General features: G+C 45.5%; 1 protein-coding gene across 1 annotated transcript in view; it reads left to right on the forward strand.

Moving 5' to 3' along the window:
• Nucleotides 1-22,964, forward strand: part of elapor2a (endosome-lysosome associated apoptosis and autophagy regulator family member 2a) — a 65,755-nt gene extending 42,791 nt beyond the window's left edge. The window contains exons 13-22 of the mRNA XM_063197285.1: nucleotides 3,131-3,268; nucleotides 4,188-4,451; nucleotides 5,972-6,145; nucleotides 6,609-6,801; nucleotides 10,710-10,806; nucleotides 11,714-11,815; nucleotides 13,617-13,743; nucleotides 16,160-16,338; nucleotides 17,844-18,012; nucleotides 21,178-22,964. Of these exons, the coding sequence (XP_063053355.1) occupies nucleotides 3,131-3,268; nucleotides 4,188-4,451; nucleotides 5,972-6,145; nucleotides 6,609-6,801; nucleotides 10,710-10,806; nucleotides 11,714-11,815; nucleotides 13,617-13,743; nucleotides 16,160-16,338; nucleotides 17,844-18,012; nucleotides 21,178-21,261 (1,527 nt within the window). The 3' untranslated portion in view covers nucleotides 21,262-22,964. The remainder of the gene's footprint in view (nucleotides 1-3,130; nucleotides 3,269-4,187; nucleotides 4,452-5,971; nucleotides 6,146-6,608; nucleotides 6,802-10,709; nucleotides 10,807-11,713; nucleotides 11,816-13,616; nucleotides 13,744-16,159; nucleotides 16,339-17,843; nucleotides 18,013-21,177) is intronic.
• Nucleotides 22,965-25,000: the final 2,036 nt, after the last annotated feature.

A 25,000-nucleotide genomic window follows, 5' to 3' on the forward strand; every position in this document is an offset into this window, starting at 1 on the left:
CACAGAGAATGGAGTGCAAATAGAGTGTGAACCAGTACATCACTGTTTCATTATTATTTGTATTGCGACGCCAATGGCAACTGTAATGCAGACTGCGTGTGCATGTGCACAGTATGTCTGCGTGTATATGCTTGTCTGTGTGTAGGTCTTGTGTGTTTAAAATCTGTATATTTGTAGGTGTGCATTTGTGTTGTGGATGTATAGTGTATGCATGTGGGTATAGATGTCTGTGCGTGCATGTGTATATGTGTGCATGTGTGTATGTGTGGTGTGTGCATTCATGTCTAGCTGTGTGTGTGTGTGTGTGTGTGTGTGTGTGTGTGTGTGTGTGTGTGTGTGTGTGCGTTCGCGCGCATGCGTATGTGTGTGTGCACACGTATGTGTGTGTGCACGCGCGTTAGGGTGCATCAGTTGCCCCCTATGAAAAGATATCGCCTTGGCCCTATAGTAAAAATGTTCTACACCCAGTAAAAACACACTGTGTAAAATATTTTGAAATTTGGATGAAGTCTACCGGGGCCACCAGCCCCCTGAAAATAGAAAATAATGGTGATAGTCAGAATCTTGGAATAGAAATGGCCATTTTTGGTGCATAAAGCTACCCAATAAAAACATATTGTCTTGGCTGTGTGATAAAAATGTTCTATGCACAGTAAAATCACTCTGTGTAAAATATGTTGAAATTTAGATGAATTCTACCGGGTCCACCAGACCATGAAAATACAAAATAATGGTGATGGTGATGGGCAACCTGGATTCCAAAGCTGAAGTCCAGTGCCACATATTCCAAATGACATACCTAGTGTTACCTTTCCAGTTAGGGCATTTGGACAGGTAAAACCAGGTAATTTGAAATCTGTGGCACTGGATTGTAGCTTTTGAATCTAGGTCTGCCATTGTCTTAAAACAGAGGTGGACAAACCGCGTGACACATTTGCCCCAGCCAATATAATGAACCAGCTGAGCCTAATTACCACTTAAGCCAGGTTGATGAGGTAATTAGTGAAATCACCTGTATTGGGAGCACAAACAGAAGGAATATCTAAGCAGGTTGTGTATTCAGTCGATCCACTTACACAGACTTCAGTCTCAGGACAGACTGATGGTCAAACTGCTATATTTAGGCAAATTTGCTCTTTTGCAACACAATATCAATTCCTTGCTGCCTTGGACCACTGCTAGTATCAAGCAAGAGATTGCAAAGCTGCATGACTGTTATATTTGTGTGTTTCACCTGTGGGCCTACAATTCATGGAGGAACATCTGTACTAAAGCTGTGAATGTGCCTTGGAATGCCTAGGCTACAAGGCAGTCAATAAAACTGTATTGAAGAGTGCCATTACTTCTTTATCCCATCGCCTGTGGTAGTATTTCACTTTACTCCATCAGATGAGTACCATAACTTACCTGAGAGGCCCTTGGCAATGTACTCGGGACCTGGTGATACCCATGACATACCTAGAAGCCACTTAAGTACAGGTTTTGGGAAGCCGCTCTTTCCAACATCACATAGTTGCATTGTATGATCTCTATTGAACTACTGCAGGGATTTCTTGAAAAAACACAAGTCATTCCAAGGAGCATTCACAGCTTTAGTACAGATGTTCCACCAGGTATTAACAGCTACCTGTACAATCCTGTAGGCCCACAGGTGAAGCACACAAAAGTCATACAACTTCGCAATCTCTTACTTGATACTGGCAGTGGGTCAGCTGGTTCATTATATTGGCTATATTTGGAATATGTGGCACTGGACTTTGGAATCCAGGTTGCCCATCACTATCACCATTGTTTTGTATTTTCATGGGCCTGGTGGACCCAGTAGAATTAATCTAAATTTCAACACATTTTCCACAGAGTGATTTTACTGTGCATAGAACATGTTTTTTTATCACACAGCTGAGTCAATATGTTTTTATTGGGTAGCTTTATGCAGCAAAATCTCCATTTCTATTCAGGGCTGGACTGAGCAATAAATAGGGCCCGGGCACTTTTGGATTTAAGGGGGCCCCCTCATTATTATTAGTGCCGGAGAACTGACTCACCGGTGGGCCCTGCACCCTCATGGGCCCCTATTTTCAGTAATGTAAAAAATAAAAAAAATGGGGTTCCACGAGGGTGCGGAGCTCACCGGAAAATGCCCGCCATGCCAGATGGCCAGTCCAGTCCTGTTTCTATCCAAGATTTTGACTATCACCATTATTTTCTATTTTCATGGGGCTGGTGGCCCCGGTAGACTTCATCCAAATTTCAACATATTTTACACAGAGTGATGTTACTGTGCATAGAACATTTTTATCACCCAGCCAAGACAACATGTTTTTATTGGGTAGCTTTATGCAGCAAAATGTCCATTTCTATTCCAAGATTTTGACTATCACCATTATTTCCTATTTTCATGGGGCTGGTGGCCCCGGTAGACTTCATCCAAATTTCAAAATATTTTACACAGTGTGTTTTTACTGGGTGTAGAACATTTTTACTATAGGGCCAAGGCGATATCTTTTCATAGGGGGCAACTGATGCACCCTAGCGCGCGTGCATGCGTGCGTGCGTACGTGTGTGTGCAGGTGTATGTTTGTTTCCCATCTCTGTGTTGGCAGTGTGAGATCAATATGGCCTAAGTGGTTTTGTGAGGTGTATGGAGTGGCGCAGCTCTGCCACAGATCAGCTGCTTTGTTTACTCTTCCGGATGTAAACAGGGTGAGCGCCAACGTGGCGGGCTATAGGGCAGCAAAGACAAGCAGACGCACTGAAATGTTTAAGTCCACAATCGAAATATTTAAATCGAATCGAAATGTCTCCTAGACAACAACTAATTTCACAACATTCTATGTATTAAAGTTTAGCGTATTGAAATAAAATTCCTATGTTGTTATGTTCGCTGCTTGTTTTTGTGTGAGTTGTGTCTACCCTGTCCCTCCCCCCTCTTTCTCGTCTGTATTTACAGTTTACTGAAAAAAAATCCTATGCTGTGATGTCATATGACACGCCCATTTATTCAGTCCGGAACTGTCCACGTTGGCGTTCATAGCGACGCATTGGTGTTGCCGTATGTTGCCAGAGTGTCAATGATCTTTTGGCGAGGCCATGCAACAGATTGACTCCTTTTGTTTTGGTTACTGTGCAGGATGTGAACAGGAAGAGCACCAATGTGGTGGGCTCCTGGGAGGGCAGCAAGGACAAGCAGTCCTACACCCACATCATGACTGTCAACGCATCCGTCTCCTACACCTGGGCCTTCCAGAGGACCAACCAGGCCACAGATGTGAGTGGCGGTGTGATCGTGCAACACTGCATGCTTGGACACACGTGATGCATGCCTACTTGGGGGTGGGCGATACGACGATATTTAATCGTGAATCGTGAAATCGAGTACAAGATCGTCTCGAATCTGTCAAAAGTGGAGAAATTGTATAGTTGATGGTCTTGCAGTGAGGATGTTTGCTATCAGTATCAGAGTGATGTCTACTTACTTAGTGTTGTTGTCTTCATTCTTGTCTTTCATTCTTAACATGATTGTGTTTCAGTTGTGCACTTTATGAGAGTGTCATCAGTGTGTTTACATTTACTTTATTGCTAATGCATAATTGCAAGTATATGAAATGCCTGGTTTTTTTGTTGTTTTTATATTTTCGATGGAAGATCGTAATGAAAAATCGGAATCGAGATTTTATGTAAAAATATTCTGATATGACTTTTTTTGCCATATCGCCCACCCCTAACGTCTACTGTATGCTAAAACACATACATTTGACAGTTGCACACACAGACTTGCACACATGTCACTGACACACTGACGCCCCCCCTCCTCTCAAACACATCCACATACCCAAGCACACTTTTGCAGTAGATGCGTACTGTAGTTCTCTCTCTCTCTCTCTCTCTCTCTCTCTCTCTCTCTCTCTCTCTCTCTCTCTCTCTCTCTCTCTCTCTCTCTCTCTCTCCCTCTCTCACTCTCTCTCTCTCTCTATCAAGGCCAAATGTGGGAAGATGAAGGATTGTAGGATTGGTTGGAAGATACTGTACATGTATTTTAATTAGTAAACAGACACAAATATGTCAAATTATGCATTGAGTTTTTCTAGTTTATTATTATTCGGACGTAGTACAGATTTGTACAGTCTTGTATGACTATATTCACCACTCTCTCTCCCCACATGCCCCGCCCTCACCCCCTATCCCAGGTGCGGCAGTACGTGAACGACATGGTGAAGATCTACTCCATCACGGTGACCAATGCCCTGGACGGGGTGTCGTCCTCGTGCCGCGCCTGTGCCCTGATCTCCCAGCACTCGGGCTCGTCCTGCGTGCCCTGCCCGGCCGGCCACTACATCGACAAGGACACCAACCGCTGCCAGGAGTGCCCGCCCAACACCTACCTCACCGGGCACGAGATCTACGGCCGCGAGGCGTGCCTGCCCTGTGGGCCTGGCAGCAGGAGCAACAAGGTAAGGCGAGGGTTGGCTGTATAGGATTGTTGTTTCTTGTGTGTCCCCTCCTGTGTTTTAATGATGGAGCAAACGTTTTCTCTGTCAGTTTAAAAAAATAAAAATGTTTTCATGCAATCTGCGCACTTAATCTCACATATAAAACTGAAAAGACAGATATAATACAAAAATATCATACTCAAAAAAGTGTAAAGAAATAACTGCAGGGGGCTAAAGACATATTATACAAATGTCTATACTTTCAACTATATAATGAAGACAAACAATCCCATGCAGCCTATAAAATATACATCATGCTACACTCATTGATATACGGTATTATTTTCATATTTTTCTCCATTTAGACACTCTTAGTAGAATAAACGGAGTGAGAATAAGCAGTGTGGGCAGACATTAGTCACCATTTGAAGCACAAAGGGAAGCAAACGGAAGACTTGCTTTTAAGCGCTTCAGTGCTGGGTGACCAGAGGCTGGCCTCTTCCCCGCCGTGCCCAGACATGATGGCATTGGGCTGGGTAAAGGAGGACTGACTGACGACCCCTCTTCCTTTCAGTCGCTCCTGTCTGTCTGTCTCTGTGAAGATACCACATGGGAGGCCAGATCCAATGTCACAATGCCTCTTAATGTGGAAATGGGGTGTGTGTGTGCGCGTGCGTGCGTGCGTCCGTGCGTGCGTGCGTGTGTGTGCCTGCGTGTGTGTTGTGTATGGAGAGAGACAGAGAGTTTTACAGTTTGTGTGTGCGTATTTGTGTTTGTGTGTGTGTGTGTGTGTGTGCATTTTTGTGTGTGTGCTTGTATGTGCATGTGTGCACTGTGTGTGTGTGTGTGTGTGTGTGTGTGTGTGTGTGTGTGTGTGTGTGTGTGTGTGTATTAAGGGTATTTACAGTTGAGTGCGTAGATGTGTGTGTGTGTGTGTGTGTGTGTGTGTGTGTGTGTGTGTGTGTGTGTGTGTGTGTGTGTGTGTGTGTGTGTGTGTGTGTGTGTGTGTGTGTGTGTGTGTGTGTGTGTGTTTGAATGCTTGTCTGTCTGTCTGGAGCACTAGTCTCTTTCTCTTCCTTGCTTCTGTGCCTCACTTGGCACCCGGGGAATGAAAGGTTGTGGCCCCCCCGCTGAGCTGGGTTCCGCTCAGGATTGACTCCCGGTGGGCACAGAGACACTGTCGCCACAGGCCTCGTCTCAGGGAGAATCCAGACAGGAAAATGCCGTCTGTCACAGCCCTGCCCTAGTATAGTGCTGCCTGCCTGCCTGTCTTGCCCGGCTGCCGACCGACATTTTTTCTGATCTCTAAAATACACCTCCGACGAGGAAATAACTCTGCGCTGTGCAATGTGGTTTTAGATAAACAGGATATTGTGTCAGTTAAAGCCGTTCTAACACCTTTTGTGTGTGTGTGTGTGTGTGTGTGTGTGTGTGTGTGTGTGTGTTTGTGTCTGTGTCTGTGTCTGTGTCTGTGTCTGTGTCTGTGTCTGTGTCTGTGTCTGTGTCTGTGTCTGTGCGTGTCCATCTCTCTGTGTGTGCAGGAACACAGTGTATGCTACAGTGACTGCTCCTTCTCCCATATGGAGCAGAATAAGACGTTTGTGTATGACTTCAGCGCCCTCAGCCAGGTGGGCTCCATCATGAACGGGCCCAGCTTCACCTCCAAGGGCACCAAGTACTTCCACCAGTTCAACATCAGCCTCTGTGGACCGGAGGTACGTACTGTGCGCGTGTGTGTGTGTGTGCGTGTGTGTGCGTGTGCGTGTGCGTGTGCGTGTGTGTGTGTGTGTACGTGTGCAAGTTGAGTAAGCAAGTGAGAAGAGTGAATGAGTAAGCAGAGGATGAGAGAGTAGGCGAGTAAGTGTTTGTAAGAGCAAGAGTGAGTGTGTAAGCAAGAAGAAGAGATTGGAAACAAGAGACTGAACCAGAGAGAGAGAGAGAGAGAGAGAGAGAGAGAGAGGGAGAGAGGGAGAGAGAGAGAGAGAGAGAGGGAGGGAGAGAGAGAGAGAGAGAGAGGGAGGGAGGGAGTGTGTGTGTGTGTGTGTGTGTGTGTCTGTGTGTGTCACTTTGTCAATCGTCACTTAGAAGTTGGGGGGGGGGGATTGGGAGAATTCGGGCAGAACTGGCTACTTGGCGATATTTTGTATTTCATTTCTGTTCTCTTGTTTCCTGTTTTAGGGCCAGAGGGTGGCCGTCTGCCTTGACAATGTCACGGACCTGCCCAATAAGGAGTCCCAGAGTGGCGAGGGCTCCGAACTGGCCAATGCCGTTCAGTCATTCATCTGCCAATCAACCATCATCCCTGCAGATGGGCGGGGCTTCAGAACAGCACTGTCTTCTCAGTCTATCAGCCTGGCAGATTCCTTCCTGGGTGAGACTTTGGCTCTTTTACTGTTAGTTAAATTTTACCACAATCGTTTTGTCATATCACAGTGTGGTGAAAAACAGCATGTCTATGACAACGTCATACTGTTAAGCTATGTGTATACCAAGAGCGACCTACACTACCTACTCAAATTGTTATTTCTCTATGGAGGGTCGGCAACCAAAGCGGCGACCAAAGGGAATTCGCCAGGAGCGGAGCGACCTGAGCGACCAAAGCGAATTTCAGCGATTAAAGTCAAGCTAATATTATGGTAATGAGCTATGACTTGGTTCGCAAAAACATTTGGAATGTTCATATCTCTGAATGTCCCAGGCTGTAAATCCAGAGCTGTTACGTGATTAGCTAAATCAAACATGTCAATATCACGTCCAGAGCGAATAAAGCTGAGATCGCTGAAGAAGTTTCGCCATGAGTTCGCTTTATTCTCTCTGGCCAATTCCCTTTGGTCGCTGCTTTGGTTGCCGACCCTCCAGAAAGGAGACCAGAAACGACCTACGCGACCCAGGTAGCTTAGGTCGCTGAAGAAGTTTCGCCATGAGGTCGTTTCTGGTCTACACACAGATTTAAGGTGGTTTGAATACAGACAGACAGACAGACAGACAGACAGACAGACAGACAGACAGACAGACAGACAGACAGACAGACAGACAGACAGACTTAAACATCTCAAGATGAGAAATCAATGTGTAGTAAGGTTTTCTTTAGCTTAATAATATACCGAAGCTGATGATTCAACCCCACATTCAATCGATTGTTTATGAACTATTTATTGTTATTGTTTGGGGCGATTGGATTCAAGTTCAAGTCATAATTTTTCCGTGGCTAGATTGAAGTGTCCTTGAGTAAGACATGAATTAAGTCTTAAGTCGAATTATTTTTCCAGCGATATAAGGTGTCTGGTTTGTTGAATTGAATTAAGTGAATGCGACAAAATCAGCTTTGTAGCGATATAACTGCTTGTCCGTCATGTCTGTCTTTTTAATGCGCATCGCTTTACAGCGATGTGTATCTTCGATGGAAATAGCCATTCTGTTGAGTACCGGTAAACGAGAGAGTGCACTCCGCTATACCACTGCAGTCCTTCTCTCATTCCAATAGTGTGTGGGGGAGAAGGGAAGGGGGAGGCCAGGGCTCCGAGGTGCTGCGAGGTGTGTGTTTGCCGTAGTCTCATTTCACACAAAGACATTAGCACCTCCACGCCCCGCACCTCAGCTGCTAATCTCCCCCACCTCCTCCTGCTCCTGCTCCCCACCCTACCCGCTTCCCTATCTCGCCTTGGCCACCCCCAACCTCGCCGAGTTTGTGCCCCGTGGCATATGAGGCGGAACACAGTAGCATCAGCAGCAGTACAATCACACACACACACACGCAAACACACACACACACACACACACATACACACACACACACACACACGCGCGCATACGCACACACACAGACACACACACACACAAACACACACACACACTGTTTTGCAAATTTCTCCTTTCTGAGTCAGGATGAGTCATCACCTCACTTCTTCACTCCACCCTCTCTCCTCCTCCTCCTTCTCTCCTCTCCTCCTCCTCTTTCTCCTCATCCTCCTCTCCCCCTCCTCTTTCTCCTCCTCTCCTCTCCTCTCCTCTCCTCTCCTCTCCTCTCCTCTCCTCTCCTCTCCTCTCCCCTCTCCTCCTCTCCTCTTCTCTTCTCCTCTCCTCTCCTCTCCTGTCCCTTCCTGCTTCTCCTCCTCTCCTCTCCTCTCCTCTCCTCTCCTCTCCTCTCCTCTCCTCTCCCTCAACTTCGTCCTAATCATCATCCTCATTCTTCTCTCCTCTCCTCTCCTCTCCTCTGCCACTCTCTGTTCATCTCTCCTTCCTCCTCCCCCGTCCTCCTGCAGTGCGCCTCATCAGGGAGTGTATGTGGTGGGAGTACTGTATGGGGAAAATCAAATGGGTGAAGTTGCTACGAGGCAAGATGCTGTAGATTATTAGTGTGAGGCGGAAGTGGTGGATTGTGTGTGTGTGTGTGTGTGTGTGTGTGTGTGCGTGTGTGTGTGCGTGTGTGTGTGCGTGTGCGTGTGCGTGTGTGTGTGTGTGTGCGCATGTGCGTGTGCGTATGTGTGTGTGTGTGTGGTTGAGGGATGTGCGTGTTGCAGAGTGTATACACAAATGATTTCGCTGCTTCAACTTTGAATCCCAGTAGTCTGAGAGTGTCTGTTTGTATTTTGTCTGTTAGACTGCTATGTGTGCACATGTTTCTGAGTGTGTGTGTGTGTGGGGGTGTGTGATTGTTTTTTTGTATTTATGTCGTTTTTGCTGTTTCAACTTTGAATTCCTGTTTTTTTTCCTGTTGAGTTTGGATTTCTTCCATCTTACAACCTCATTAAACCGCTGACTTTCAAGGTTACCCCTCGGAGTCATTAAGTACCATACGTGGGATTCTAGGTACTTATTAGCCAAGAAAGTGATACACCACTTCCATCTCAAGAAAGCATAGCAATGAGCACCCCATAACACACATCAACATTGACAGTGAGGGTGTGAGAAAGTGCTGGTGAAGGTGTGTGAATGTGTACACACAGTAAATTATGCAGTGTTCATTTGGGAGTCAATATAACATCTTCTAGAGTGTACTTGGCGCCAGAGTACTCTCCAAGTGTTGACTCAACACTGGTTTTCATACTGTGCAGGAACGAGAGTGTTTGCAGAAATCTGCTGGCAGGGCTTTTTTGTGGAACGTCAGGATATCTCCACACTCTTTCATCATAACTTTACCAGGTGCTTCAGCGTCAAGGTCCAGACACCCAAATCCCGGCTCTGTAGAACGGCAGACCCAGACGCAAGAAGTAGAGAGACGTGTCTAATTCGTTTTTTTTTTCTTCTTTTTTTTCTCGATTTGAGCTCACCTTCCCTACAGTACAGTATACCTCGACTCAGCAGACAAGGTGTGCGTGTGCCACACAGGGGGTTATCTGACACCGTGCATGCTCCACACCCACCTCGGAGGGAAGAGGGGAGGGAGGGATAGAGAGAGAAGGGGAGGGAGGGATGGAGGGAGGCAGAAAGGCAGAGAGGGTGGGGAAAAGTGTGGGATTGATTTAGTGACATCTTTGATAGAGTGCGGCACATTATGTAACGAGGCAAATTTTAAGTCAAAATCAGCACGGCGAGGATGACACGGTGAGAGACTCATTTCCCATCACAAGTCACGGATCATGTAAGAGATTAAATTCCGCCAAAAAAAGTGTAATCAAATGGTTCGCTATCAGTTTTTTATTTATTTGATGTGAACATTTCAGGACTCAAGATAGGTAGTTTTGCTGAGACCTGCAAGGTTGCTTCACACTGTGAAAGCCGAGATAAAATGTTAAGTTCCACTTTTCCATCAGTGATGACACAAAGCTTCATGGCCAGAGTGGTGGACACAGTTGGCTTTCGTGTTCACGACATGTGCCCTTTGTCCTGTGTGTCCTAAGGTTTTGTATGCTCAAATGCTTCCTCATATTCCTTGATGTGGTGCAGTAACATCATATCAGAAAGGGACTACTCCAAAATGAAAAAAGAGGGCTTCTTTGTGGAAGTTGTGCAGTCAGGAAAATTCAATAGTCATCCCACTGTCATTTCTAGCCAAACCTCTCTGATAAATTTTATTCAGTATTTCGTCAGTATGTTTTAACGATATTCAGTTTTTATTATCATTATCATTATCATTTTTTTTATTTTGGGTCCCCACCCCCTAAACATAGACCCTCAACATATTTGGGAGGTCATGGTTATATTTCTTGTTGGTGAAAGTACACTGATAACACTCATTTTCACATAAACTTGGTTTCCGGTGTGTGCAGGGGATTTCAAAATACGTTGCATTAATCTGTCTCTTTCTTTCCCCCTCTCTCTGTTTACTCCACATTGTAGGTGCTTCCGTGGAGAACACACTTGATGGTGTCACTGTCAAGCCTGATCTGTTTCCAGAAACGTCTAAGAAAGTTCCAGATGTCAACTTCTTTTACCGGTACGCTCAGATTTGGGGATATTTTTAGTTTTGGGCAACGTAATCCCCCACGGTGCAATTTTTTATCCCCCTTCCTCCCAGAATTCATTCATGAAGAGATTTGTTAACATAAATCTGTGTAGACAGTTGCCTCACTAACCAAATTACCTTGGGAACGCTGCCGATTTAGCAGAGCTGAACCAGTTTAGCAGCGGGATAAGCTGTTGACACCCACAGACAGGAAAGAGGAGAAAATAGTGGGTGCATTACAGTGTCATGACCAGGTCTGTCTTCTTAACGCTTGGCACTCAGTAGCCATATCAGAGATTCTTTAAGTATAGAGATATGCCATTGTAATAGGTTTCTATGGGCACCTAACATGACCAGGTTCCGGTCTGCCTAAAAGGGGTGTCATAATGTTCCTAGCATTGAATAGAACAGTCCTTAGGTCTGCCTAGGTCTGCCTAATAGAACCCGGAAACAATGGGCCAATGGAGCCTCTCTCTCTCTACTCTCTCTGGCCATATCGCCAATGCCTATTTCAGGATAATATGACAAGGCTCTACCTACACGAATGGCAAGGCACAGAGATGTATTATGCACTTTGCAATAATGGAAGAAAATAAAGAAAACATGGCTGTTATCCTACATTGGAAAGTTGAGTGTAATGGCCGGAAATGCTTCGCTGCTCTGCGCCACAATATTCCCTTTTAGTGTCGAGTTATTTTTGAACTGTACATGCACATTGCACAGTAATTGTGACAGAGGGGAGCACAATACTGCAGTGTGACTGGAACACCATCTATATTATATAATGGTACAGGTCGGATAGTGAAAGCATTGCAGTGATAAGGTGTCATGGTGCTGTGAGTGAGTGAGTGAGTGAGTGAGCGAGTGAGCGAGGGCATTAATTGGTGTTTGTCACCAGCTCCCCCCAGGCCACCGCCTCCTGTGACAGCGGCCGACACGCAGTGGTCACCTTGCGCTGCAACCCGGAAAAATCTGCCAGAGGAGAGCTGTCAGTGCCCAGGTATGAAACACACACACACACATACATGAACCCACGCACACGCGCACGGATGCACACACACACACACACACACACACACACACACACACACACACACACACACACACACACACACACACACACACACACACACACACACACACACACACACACACACACACACACACACACACACACACTCACACACACACACACACACACACACACACACACATACACACACACACACACACACACACACACACACACACACACACACACACACACACACAGACCAACACACACAAACACAACCGCAATCTCAAGTACTGCAAGTGAACACCGCGGATTTCCCTTGATACTTTTGACACGACCTAGCAGAAATATGCGTCCAGTCTTGATATGCGGCAAATGTAGGCTATTTCTTGTAAACATGCGTGTTTGAAAGGTGTTCCACAGAGTAGGCATACTGTATACCTTAACAAAATCTGATGTCATTGAGAACAGCGGAAAATGTACGCAGTTCATGTTTTCCTGCAAATGATTAATTTGGCACTGGAGCTGCAGCAACATTTCTTTCTTTTTTCTCAGTATGGTGTCTGTATATATTGGCCACCATGGCTTAGTGTGCTAAGGCCCCATACCCAGTGACCGGGAATCGAGTAGCCTATGACCCATTGAGCTCGTTTATATGCACAGCAATAAACCATTTATAATCAGGTTTTTGGAGTAACCGGTTTATTGAAGTGCTCATGTAAACGGAATAAACAGTTTTAATAATCGGTTTATTGCCGTTATCGTTTTATGTAGAAATCCGATTTGCACAGGTAAGTTTTTTGCTAATACAGTAAACTGATTTCTGAAGACATGTATCCAGCATAATGGGGTTATTATCAGGATATTGACATTCCAGAATGATAAGTAGCCAATCACAAGCCTTAAATTCTAGCTTCGTGTCACACACTTGAGTGGAACGCAGGAAACCAACGCACTTCATGTTTACATCAATTAACAGTTTACTCCAATAACCTGTTTGTTCCAATAACCCGATATTGTGGTAATGTAAACGGGCTCAATATCATTTCCCAATCCTTCCCTATCTCTCTTTCACTCACTTGTCTGTCACACTCTCTGTCCTATACAAATAAAGGCATAAAAGTCCAAAAATATCTTTAAAAAGGTATACAGTACATGTCTGTATGATAGCGGGGGATCACTTCTAGCATGTTGCCCCTCTTGCTGTGTAATGCAAAGCCAAATGAGATGGATTTTGTTGCACAGTTGCATATATTTTAGCCCATGGACGTTGCTTTCCTACAGACTAAGCCTTGTCTTTTCAATTGCATTCACTCAAAAGATCCTCCATGCTGTGTGATATTGATTTAGCCCAGAAGGGCTTTTGCCTTTTTCCATGCAGCCTTTGAAATGGCCGCTCCCACCTCGATTCTGGCTCCTCCTGCTCTGCTCCTTTTGTGATAAATCCTTAATTGCCTTGCATTGCCTCGCGCAACGCATATTTCTATTCATCTCAGAAATTAATTGATTATTTCCACACATTGTTCTATAAATGTCCCCTTCATAAATAAATGACTGCCAGAGACGGCCGCTTTAGGCTAATGATCCTTTTTTTTATAGCGTAGTAATAGCGGCCATTGTTTCCTCTTCAGTCCTGATTATTATGCACGTTTTCGCCACATATTTTCACCACCCAGTAGCTCTCCAATTCAAGTTGGAGCTGCTATGCCACAGTCCTGGCATTTTCCTTGGCACTGACTTGCCATTGTCCTCACGCCCCCGTCTTCTTTGGTCCTGTGTGTTGTAGCGAGTGCCCCGCGGGAACCTGCGATGGCTGCACCTTCAACTTCCTGTGGGAGAGCGCCAGCGCCTGCCCACGCTGCACCGAGGCCGACTACCACGAGATCGAGGGAGCCTGCCGGGGCGACGTTCAGGTACAGGCTGTATAACCGAGGTGATGTTCCAGCAAAGGCTATACTGCCCTACTAGTACAAAGGCAACACCCAGTAACTAGATATTTTATCAAAATTGAGCTTAGACTGAAAATGGTCTTCAGAACGCCTCCTTTATCTTGTGCGGAAGTCTGAAGGCCCAATTTTAGAGATATTGCTGTGTCATATTTGCCGTAACTACAATATGTTACTGCACTTCGCCTTTGTTGGGCAGTATAGTACTCTCATCTCATCACGCCTCTTGTGCTATAGCTGCATGAAATGTTCCAGCAAGGCGCATGAATAGCATAATAACTATGAACATCTTAACTTTAAAATTGCAATTAAAAGAGAGGGAGATGTGATAGAGAGTTAGTTGAGCGTGGGAGAGAGAGAGAGAGAGAGAGAGAGAGAGAGAGAGAGAGAGAGAGAGGGAGGGAGAGAGAGGGAGGGAGAGAAACAGACAAAGAGAAAGAAAGAGGGAGTACTGTCATATTCATGTGTATCATCTTAGTATTCTGCTGTCCATTGAGCCTGCTGTTGGAATGGACAATGACTGTGCTTTTAGTAATTCCCTATGCACACCTCGCACATTACCAACATTAAGGTCATGGGAAAACTTGGAGCAAAACGGTAGAAGTGGATGCACACAGAGTAGCTGACTGGGTGTTCCAAATTTATCAAATCGAAACTGAGGATTTATTTCGTAGTGCAGTGCCTAAACCTAATACAGCCCATGTAAGCCAGATCGAGTAGTAGAGTAAAATTACTGTGTTCTTCTGAGCACTATTTTCACATATCCTTTCATTTGAAAAGCAACAATTTTTCTGAAGTTTTATTATATTTTGCCAGTATGTTTCCACATTTGTGAGCAAAGTTAGGTTTTAGTAATTGTAGCCCTTTTTGCCATCATCAGATGATTACATTTGTGGATCCTGGATTAAATGAGACTTGTTTTATAAAGTTTTATGATAATATTTTAGTTTCGTGTCCTCATCAGGTGTGAAATAGATCACTTCATTACAGAGGTTAGGTTACTTGATCTTTAATCATCTTTCCCCCCCCTTGCTCCACCCATTAAATCACATCTAAAAGAGAGGTTAAGGTCAACTTTGAAAATCAGTGACACATGAAAGGGAAAAAAAATCTTAAAAGGCTTACATGAAAACACAGAGGGTTGTCATTGAGAGGGCATATCAAAGAATAACAAAATTTTCTTTAAAAATACTTTTGTTCCCTCTGAGGTTTGGAGATTGTTTAAAGTCAGAGGTGTGTGTGAGTGCGTGTGCGTGTGTGTGCGTGTGTGTGTGTGTGTGTGTGTGTGTGTGTGTGTGTGTGTGTGTGTGTGTGTGTGTGTGTGTGTGTGTGTGTGTGTGTGTGTGTGTGTGTGTGTGTGTGGGTGTGTGTTGGGGTGTGTGCGTGCGTGCATGCATGTGCATGTGTGTATGTAATAGGCCTATGTATTCCTAAACTTACTTACTATTCCTTTACTATTTTTGTAAGAATATCAAATGTAAAGCATCTCAACTCTTCACTCAGTACACCACTACACTCCTTATAACTACATCCAATTTGTACCCATTGAGAGTAAATACAAGTTCTAATATTTGATAAATGGTTGTACCTCATCCGATGAGAAGCAACGGTAGCACTTTATTTTAAGGTTCACATTTTAGTCACTAATACATGGCAGGGTAGTCATGGGTAAGCGGTTAAAGCATCAGACTTGTAGCCCAAAGGTTGCCAGTTCGACTCCCGACCCGCCAGGTTGGTGGGGGGAGTAATTAACCAGTGCTCTCCCCCATCCTCCATCATGACTGAGGTACCCTGAGCATCGTACTGTGCCGCCGCACTGCTTCCTTTCCGGCACCATTGGGGGATGCCCCCTTGCACGGGTGAGGCTAAAATGCAATTTTCCTGTGTGCTGTGGAGTGCTGTGTCACTATGGCAATGGGAGTAGGAGTTTCCTAGTTGGGCTTTCACTTTCACATGCCTAACAGTCTGTATAAGTGACTTGTAAAAATTGTGTCAAGCAAAATCAATCATCTGTTAGGCGTCTATTCCCAAATTTCTTGTTCACGGCCAATAAAGCCTTTATTATTGATATAGCGGTAATAAGAACCAAGTAGGCCCTGAACACATGTCTTGTAAGTGACTTAGACAGACAGACAGGGGCTGACAGCTTTTGCTGGGCCCGGGACAAAGTCATCTGAAAGGGCCCCAAACCCAATCAATACAATGTAATAAGGATCCAATTCTGGTCCCCTTCTCTCCCTGGGCCCGGGACAAGTGACCCCTTTGTCTCACCCTGTCGGCTTCCCTGCAGACAGTAACTAGGCATATATTATTGGCTAGCGTGTGAACCCTACTCTAAAGTGTTAAAGAAGCATCTCATCTTGGCCTTGTGTGTACTCCCCAGGACACGCACTACGTGTGGAACGAGCCCAGGCTGTGCACGGGCGGCGTGGCTCTGCCGGAGAAGAAGACCTGGCCCTGCAAGGCCATGGACTTCTGGCTGAAGGTGGGCGCCGGCGTGGGGGCCTTCTGCGCCGTGCTGCTCATCTCCCTCACCTGCTACTTCTGGAAGAAGAACAAGAGGTGGGTGGCATGGCGTGGGTCACACAAGTCACACATGTCAGACAAGTCACATGGGCGTGGACGTGGGCAGGGCATGGCACTGGCTGTATGTGGTGGTACTGCTTGGTGTAGGAGGTGGGAATTTTGTGTGTGTGTGTGGGGGGGGGGTGCGTGCGTGTGTGCATGCGTGCGTGTGTGCGCGTTTGTACTGTATGTGTGTACGTGTGTGCATGCCTGTGTTGTTTGGAGAAGTGCTTGTGTGTGGGTGGGTGTCACTCTCGCTCATGGGCATGGCACTGGTGACACACGCTGCTTAGTTGGCACAGGAGCCAGGGAGTGTGTGTGTGTGTGTGTGTGTGTGTGTGTGTGTGCGTGTGTGTGTGTGTGTGTGTGTCTGTGTGTGTGTGTGTGTGTGTGTGTGTGTGTGTGTGTGTGTGTGTGTGCGTGCGTGCGTGCGTGCGTGCGTGCGTGCGTGCGTGCGTGTATCAGTATGTCTGTCCATAGTGTATAGGTTTGTCTGTGTGTGCACAGGCCTACACAGTGAGTGTGTATGAGCCCCTCTGTTGAGGTGGCAGCGGCACCATCATCCATTAGCAATTCATGAGAAGTTGTAAGCCTTGAAGGCCGCTTGTGTCATAACGGAAATGTACAGCATGGGACGTATGAAATGCACATGTAGAAAGGTATGATTGATTACTCAACATTGAAATCACATCACATCATCTCCGAAGGACCTTCACCTGAGTCTTGTGGTGCTGATTGTAGCATGGGTGCCTCGTCTGATCCATTTTCTTCAAATGAATGGCTTTAAATCATTGTGTTTTTTGTGTTTGATTTGAACAGGGTTCGAAGTTCAAGGTTTTTGTTAGTCATTTCTATACATTATACAACCCAGACACATTGGAATATCTCTGCAGATATACAGTAGTGAAGTAAAAATACAAGAACGTAATAAAAGCCTTCAGAAAGTATTTTCATCTACTAAACCAAGCCAAAAGTAAATATTGCAATGTTAAGAGTATTGAACATTCATTAGAGGGGTCTAACTCATAAGCCTGTTTCATAGCTGGCCATATCCCAGATCCCACTTGTTCTATGATAGGTTGGAGTAAAAGCAATTAAATCTTAATGTATCTATGGGTGATGCTCGCTTCCCTGTGGTAGCCTGGAGTATATACAATTGCAAGTTATTAGCAGTACTAAATCATGATTTTTTTTTGCTTAATGGTTGTATGTGTGTAAAGGTTGGAATACATGCAATTGTTGAAATCAGTGACACTGACATCATATAATGTGTGTGTGTTTGTTTTTTGCTTTGTGTTGAGAATAGACAGAAATAGATTTTTTTAAAGACAATTTTTTGGGCTTTTTATGCCTTTATTGTGACAGGACAGTTACAGAGGGATAGGAAATGAGCGGGAATACAATCGTTTTTTGTTTCTGTGTGACCGATTGCACAGTACGCCAGTAATCAACAACATTAACCCTTAGTTTTGCTTGATGCTTCCTTCTTCTTCTCCGTTAAGGTTGGAGTACAAGTACTCGCGCCTGGTGATGTCGGCCAACAAGGAGTGCGAGCTTCCGGCGGCGGACAGCTGTGCCATCATGGAGGGCGAGGGGGAGGAGTTTGAGGACGAGGTGGTGTACTCCAACAAGCCCTCCCTCCTAGGCAAGCTCAAGGCCATCGCCACCAAGGTATATAGCGTATCGCACGAGCCCTTCCTGTCTCTCCACAGACAACCTGCATCTCTACCGATCTCTTGTCGGCTATTCATTTGCATTCAAGCTAACACTGTTTGGTGAAGGTGAAAAAACATCTCTCTCTCTCTCTCTCTTTCTCTCTCATTCACTCTCTGTCTTGCGCTCTCTCTCTCCCCCTCCATCTTTCTCTTGCCTCTCTCTCTCTCTCTCTCTCTCTAATCTCTCTCTCCCTCTAATCTCTCTCTCATTCACTGTCTCTTTTGCGCTCTCTCTCCCCCCTACCTCTTTCTCTTGCCCCTCTCTCTCTCTCTCTCTCTCTCTCTCTCTCTCTCTCTCTCTCTCTCTCTCTCTCTCTCTCTCTCTCTCTCTCTCTCTCTCTCTCTCTTTCAAGGCCACATGTGGGGAGATGAAGGATAGCAGGATAGGTTGGAAGATACAGTAGATGTATTTTAATTCGTAAACCGACACAACATAGTCATAGCTCTCCCGATGCAGAACACTTTTTCAATGTATTATTATTCTGGAAAGGAAGTAGTACAGATTTGGTCTTGAATGACTATTCTGTTTTGTGAACATTTCTTGTTTTGCTTCTTTGTCTCGGTCCCTGTCTGTGGTGATGCCGTTATATAACATGAGCTGTCAATGGATCCTTAGCCGCATTCATCTCCTTGTGAACAGAAAGCAGAAAGAGGGAGATACAAAGTGTGTGTGTGTGGTGTGTGTGTGGTGTGTGTGTGGTGTGTGTGTCTGTGTCTGTGTCTGTGTCTGTGTGTGTGCGTGCTTTAGTTTGTTTACACGACAACAATTGAAGTGGAGTTGTAGCTACTGCTGTGTATTAATGTTAAGAGACACGTTTAGATAGATTAAAGTGCACCTTAATTTCCTCCTCAGTTGGGCCTCAGGGCGGCTTTGAGAGATGAGACATTCTTTTTGTGCCGAACAACATCCTCTCTCTCTCGCTCTCTCTCTCTCACACGCACGCACGCACACACGTACGCACACACACACACACACACACACACACACACACACACACACACACACACACACACACACACACACACACACACACACACACACACACACACACACACACACACACACACACACACACACACACACACAGTGTCACACACACACAGTGTCACACAGTCTAGGTCCAATTACACAGGCACAGAGAAGCAGCCGAGAAAGTAGAGGAGAGCGATACAGAGGAGAAAGAGAGAGGAAGAAGTGGTAAGAGAAAGTGAGGGAAGAGGAGAGAGAAGCAGAAAAGGGGTAGGAGAAATAGCAATGGATGAAAAAAGGAACCAGAAAGAGAGAGAAGAGAGAGGTGGAGGAAAATGCAAAAGCAGAAAGAGTGAGAAGGGTGGACATGCTCAGAGACACAAAGCGAATAAATCCTGTTGATAGTGTGAAGTGTCGTCTGTCCGTTTTTGTCTGTCTGTCTGTCTTGTATGTCTGTCTGTCTGTCCGTCTTGTCTGTCCGTCTTGTCTGTCCGTCCTGGCTGTCTGACTGTCCATCTGTCCGTCTGTCTGTCTGCCTGTCCGTCTGTCTGTCTGTGAACTGTGGCCATTGTGCCACTTAAGTGGCAGCTGGAACAACGAGCCGTCAAAGCGCTGAAGCGCTCCCGTCCACATACTGTACTCCTGTGGGTGGACAGCAGAGCTCCATCTAGTCAGGCCCAGAGAACATGGTGGAGGTGGAGACGAGAGGGAGGACAAGGGAGATGGACGAGAGGTGGGGAGACAGGAGTATGGAGACCAGAGAGAGAGAGAGAGAGAGAGAGAGAGAGAGAGAGAGAGAGAGAGAGAGAGAGAGAGATACAGTAGATAGAGGGAGAGAGAAAGAGAACATGGTGGAGGTGGAGAGGGAGGACAAGGGAGATGGACGAGAGGTGGGAAGACAGGAGTAGGAAGACCAGAGAGAGAGAGGTGGGGGGAGAGAGGTATGAGGGCAAGGGGATGAAGACCAGAGAGAGAGGTGGGGGTGTGGAGCGCAATAAATGGCCATTGTTACAGCTGGTAGCACCACAGGCAGGCTTGTGACATTCACACTGCACCCCGGTGATTGTACAAGAGAAGGCTGTGTGTGTGTGTGTGTGTGTGCGCGTGTGTGCGTGTGTGCGTGTGTGTGTGTGTGTGTGTGTGTGTGTGTGTGTGTGTGTGTGTGTGTGTGTGTGTGTGTGTGTGTGTGTGTGTGTGTGTGTGTGTGTGTGCGTGTGCGTGCGTGCGTGCAGTGCAAACATTTTTTTCCTGTAACCATGGTTGTCAGATTGGTACTGCATTATATCTTCAAAAAATACTTTGACTAATGTGGAGTTGCCAAAAATGTAATTTTAAATTACATTATAAATTACAGAATAACAGACAGTAAACCTATTACAGATGCGACATGCCTTACATTTCCCCTCTTCTGCCAACATTTTTTTGTGTAGAGAGCAACTAAAAGCAAGTAGTTAATTGCTGTGAATTAGCATGTGAGATTTCTGGCTGCAGTTGATGTTTTCATTTGCTTGGCTGTCCTAAAATTCCTTTTCAGTTCAGTTGAGTTCTGCAGGTTCCTTTCAAACCCACTTGGATGGAGGCAAGCTTTTCTCTACTGTGTTCTGTCAATCAATTCCCTTTGCCTTCAATGCCTTGAACCACCCAACCCCCTTCCCACACACACAAACAGACGGACACACAGACACACAGACAGACACACGCACACACACGCACACACACACACACACACACACACACACACACACACACACACACACACACACACACACACACACACACACACACACACACACACACACACACACACACACACACACATACAGAGAGTGAGAGAGAGAGAGAAAGAGTAAAAAGAATACACACATAGAATACACATGGACACACATGGGCACCAGCACACACACACACACATACCAATACTACCGCGCTCCCCAACCCCCCAGGTTTCGAAACCAAAGGCTAAATGGAGCCAGCCAGTGGTTGCCTAGGTGATGGCCTGTTTACATCGTTAGGGCCCTGGCCTTAACGAGAGCTCAGTCTGAATGGCGAACTGACCCTGACCTACTGAGAGGTGGCTTCTGTCTCGCTCTCTTTGTGTCCCACTGTGCCCTGATTCGTTCCTGTCATGTTCCTCTCTGTTCCCGTTTCTAGGGTAACGAAGACACCAGCGAATCGGTCCAGCTCAAGTCGTCGTCTTCTTCCTCTTCGAAGCCAGAGCGGTGGGTGTGGGGATAAGTAGAAGAGGAGGGCGAAGAGGATAAAACAAGAAAGAAATCGAATGCAGTGTGAGAGACTGAAGCAGAGAGTGTAAGAGGAAGACAGAGAAAGAGAGAAGAGTATACTGACCCTATAGTCGGAAATGGAGACGTTTCAATGGCGGGCCCCAAGGATCCGGGTTTTGATTGAAGCGATGTTTTTGTACAGTACCTATCAGGTGTGGCCTTACACCCGAGTGGAAAGGAGCACTCGTTGCTAATGGGAAAGATATATGGCAAATTTGAATGGTTTCTGCTCAGGAAAAGAGGTGGAAAATTTTAATTTAACGAGAAAAAAAAAACGTTATGATTTATTTTTATTGTATTTTGATTGTGTTGTATTTGTATTTTTTGCTCAAATGTCATTTTGTTACAGTGCATTTTTTTATTGTTTATTGTTGATATTGATGGAATCGATCCATTTGACTCTGTACAGATGTTAAACATTCCCCAGACTTCGAATCCCAATCCCAACCCTCAGTACCGGAAATTCCCAGCTTCTCTGTTTCACCCATACACCCATACCTCTCCCAGCCTTCTCCTCACTGTTCAATCTTAAGTGGCCATTGAATGGTGTTTGCCTATGACCTTCCCTCATTCCCTAAGTGCTAACCTACAGTATAGCCATCCTGGGGTGCGTTCTCTTGACAGATTCGCTAAATAAGTTAGCAACTGAGATGCTATTTCCCATTGGCACCCTACGAAGTTGCCAAGTGGTTTGCAATGACGATTTGGAGAAACAGGGTCCTGATCCAAACATCAATTGCTCCTGGCTGGGTATGTCCACATCCATGATGATAAACAAAACAAACTGCATCATCACCACTAGCCCCCCCCACCCCCCCACCCCCCAAAAAAGACATTCCAGATGTGGCTAAATGGATACCAATACTTCACAAAAAAGGCAAAGTAAAAGAGACATCATGAAGCTTATCTTACTGTAAATGAATGAAAAAGTATTTTAATGAAGGGTTGCTGTAGCCTTTGTGTTGTTTTTGCTGCTTGACACCCACTGGTGCTGTTGTTTGAATCACAGCACCTATTAGGGTATGATATGGTACCATTTATGTTTTTTAAAAAACATAATAGGTACCATCAGGTACCGTAGAATACATGTTTAAAATAAGACAGTGTGAGCTTTTTGATATGACTGTGATGATGACGACTGATCATGTCCTTTATTACTAGATAGATGTGTCAAAAATCTGGTTAGAATATAAAATAAAATTCCTGCTGCACTTTCCTTCCAACTCACAGGTGACTTCACTGAATAACTGGCCTACCTGTCTTGCATACTTGTTATGATAAACTGAGTTACAGTTGGCTGGATCAAATTTGCGGTGGGGCTTTTCATTTCAGAATCTGGGATTGGCACGCCTGTTTCTAGAACATTCAAGGCCTGCTTCTTGCCCATGATTTCCCCCTTCTTTCCTTTTCCCATTTCTCCGCCAAAGCAGCCTACACACCCCCTTCCCCAGCCTCATCCTGCATATTTAACGTAAAATGCAAATTATGTGTGTTTCTGTTCTGCTCTGAGTGTGGAATGTTTCTAAACAGTTCTTTTTTTGAGTCTGTGCGGTTTATGCTTTTTGCTTTGTTTTTTGTGTGTTTGTTTTTGTTTTTTTCTTCTTCTATTCTTATGTTGTTTCCTTTTTCTTTTTGTCATAATAAATACTTGTTTGCACTGACGAGACCTTCTGCGTTGAGTCGTTTAAATGGGGGGGTGAGGGGATAATTGAGTTCATCAACACTTGGCGAGTAATTAACATCAGCAATCAGGACCACGCTGAGAAATAAGCTCTCCGCTGCGTTCTGCTCTCCATCACTCTCCTCCTGTCATCCATTTTTATCTCCATTTCTCTCTCTCTCTCTCTTGCTCCCTCTTTTATTCACACTGACACTCCTCTCTCTCTCTCTTCAATGTTGCACTTATTTATCCCCCACTCCTTCTCCTTTGCTCCCCATCTCCCTTTATTTTCATCCTAAACTTTCACCTCCTCTCTCACTCTTTCCATCCTCTCTTTCTTTTCTCTCTACCTCACTTTCTCTCTGGTCCTTGATCCATTTTATCTCCATCTGCGTTTGTTTTTCCTCTTCTCCACTTTACTCTTTCCCCTCTTTAACTTTGGAATTAGTCTGCAGTCCTTTAAGGCTCTCTCCATCCTCTTCTCTCTTCCTCCCCCCCCCACCTCTCTCTCTCTCTCCATCTCTTATCCCATCCTATCCCTGTCTCCCCCCTAATGCCCTCTCTCCTTGCTACACTTGCATTTTTCCGCAGAGAGAATGCAGTGCCGTGGATAGATAGAAGAGGTTATAGGAGGAAGAAGAGGTCATTTCTGTCTGAAGCGAGTGTTTTTTTTTTTGTGCCCCTCCATCACTCTCTGGGATGGGGCCATTAGATCGCCTCCGTGAGGCACGGCGCAGTGGGACGTGCGCTATCTCCATCTCTCCCCATCTCCTCTTTTCTGCCTCTTCTCTCTCCCAACCCCTAAAGAAGCAGAAAAGGACAAAGGATGCACCCTCACTAAAGAGTGTGCCAAAGACCTTGTCTCTCGCTGTCTTTCTGATAGTGTTGGTCATTCCATCTGTCTGTCTCTCTTGCTCTTGCTCTCTCTCTCTCTCTTGCTCTCTCTCTCTCTCTCTCTCTCTCTCTCTCTCTCTCTCTCTCTCTCTCTCTCTCTCTCTCTTCACCAATCCCTTTCCTTTTCATGGTAGTTTTTCTCCTTGCTTTAGGTTTTGTTTTTTGTTTGTATCCCATCTCTGTTCTTTTATCTGTCTCTCACTTTTCTCTTTCTTTATTTATTTCTTTTTTTTTCTTCCACCTTCCTGACTCCCTCTCCACCAAGCTTTGTCACAGCACACACACACACACACACACACACACACACACACACACACACACACACACACACACACACACACACACACACACACACACACACACACACACACACACACACACACACACACACACAGAGTTCATTTCCTCCTCACCTGTGCTCCAGCCTGATGGCAGGCAGTATAAACGCCTCATGAAAGGGGAGCTTTTCAAAGCTCCTTCTCTCTGATGCCTCAGCGTATTGTGACACTTTTCCACGAAAGAAAATAAAAGAAAAATGGCACCCACCTATACTCCCCACTTTCCCCACTTTCCCCACTTTCCCACACATACTCTGTATGCACTGTTCCTTTTGAACACCAATGGCAGACTGATTGAGTACCGGTGTTAGAAATTGAAAATGGTGTGAAGTCTGAAGAGTCAGTCACGCATGAAGAGCAGGGGAGTAAAAAATGTGAATTCCAGCATAAAAAACAGTCTCTTTTAAGAGTTTATTAGGCCTTAATCTGAAAACTATGAAATTGACGGAAAGTGAAAGTTGTGTTTGTGTGAGTGTGCCTGTCTCTGGGTGTGTGTGTGTGTGTGTGTGTGTGTGTGTGTGTGTGTGTGTGTGTGTGTGTGTGTGTGTGTGTGTGTGTGTGTGTGTGTGTGTGTGTGTGTGTGTTTGGTGCATGTGTCTCTGTGTGTCTTTGTGTGTGTGTTTGTACGTGTGGGTGTGCGTGTGTGTGTGAGTGTGTGTGTGTGTGTGTGCGTGTGTGTGTACGCACGTGTGTATACGCACGTGCGTGCGTGTGCTGGCTATGGCTATAAGGGCCTATGTGTCTATACTTAGCGTGCATGTGTGTAGCTGTGCTATATTGCGGCTTTGAATGCGTGACAG

The sequence above is a fragment of the Engraulis encrasicolus genome, chromosome 4 (assembly GCF_034702125.1).
Source record: "Engraulis encrasicolus isolate BLACKSEA-1 chromosome 4, IST_EnEncr_1.0, whole genome shotgun sequence".
Taxonomy (NCBI): Eukaryota; Metazoa; Chordata; class Actinopteri; order Clupeiformes; family Engraulidae; genus Engraulis; species Engraulis encrasicolus.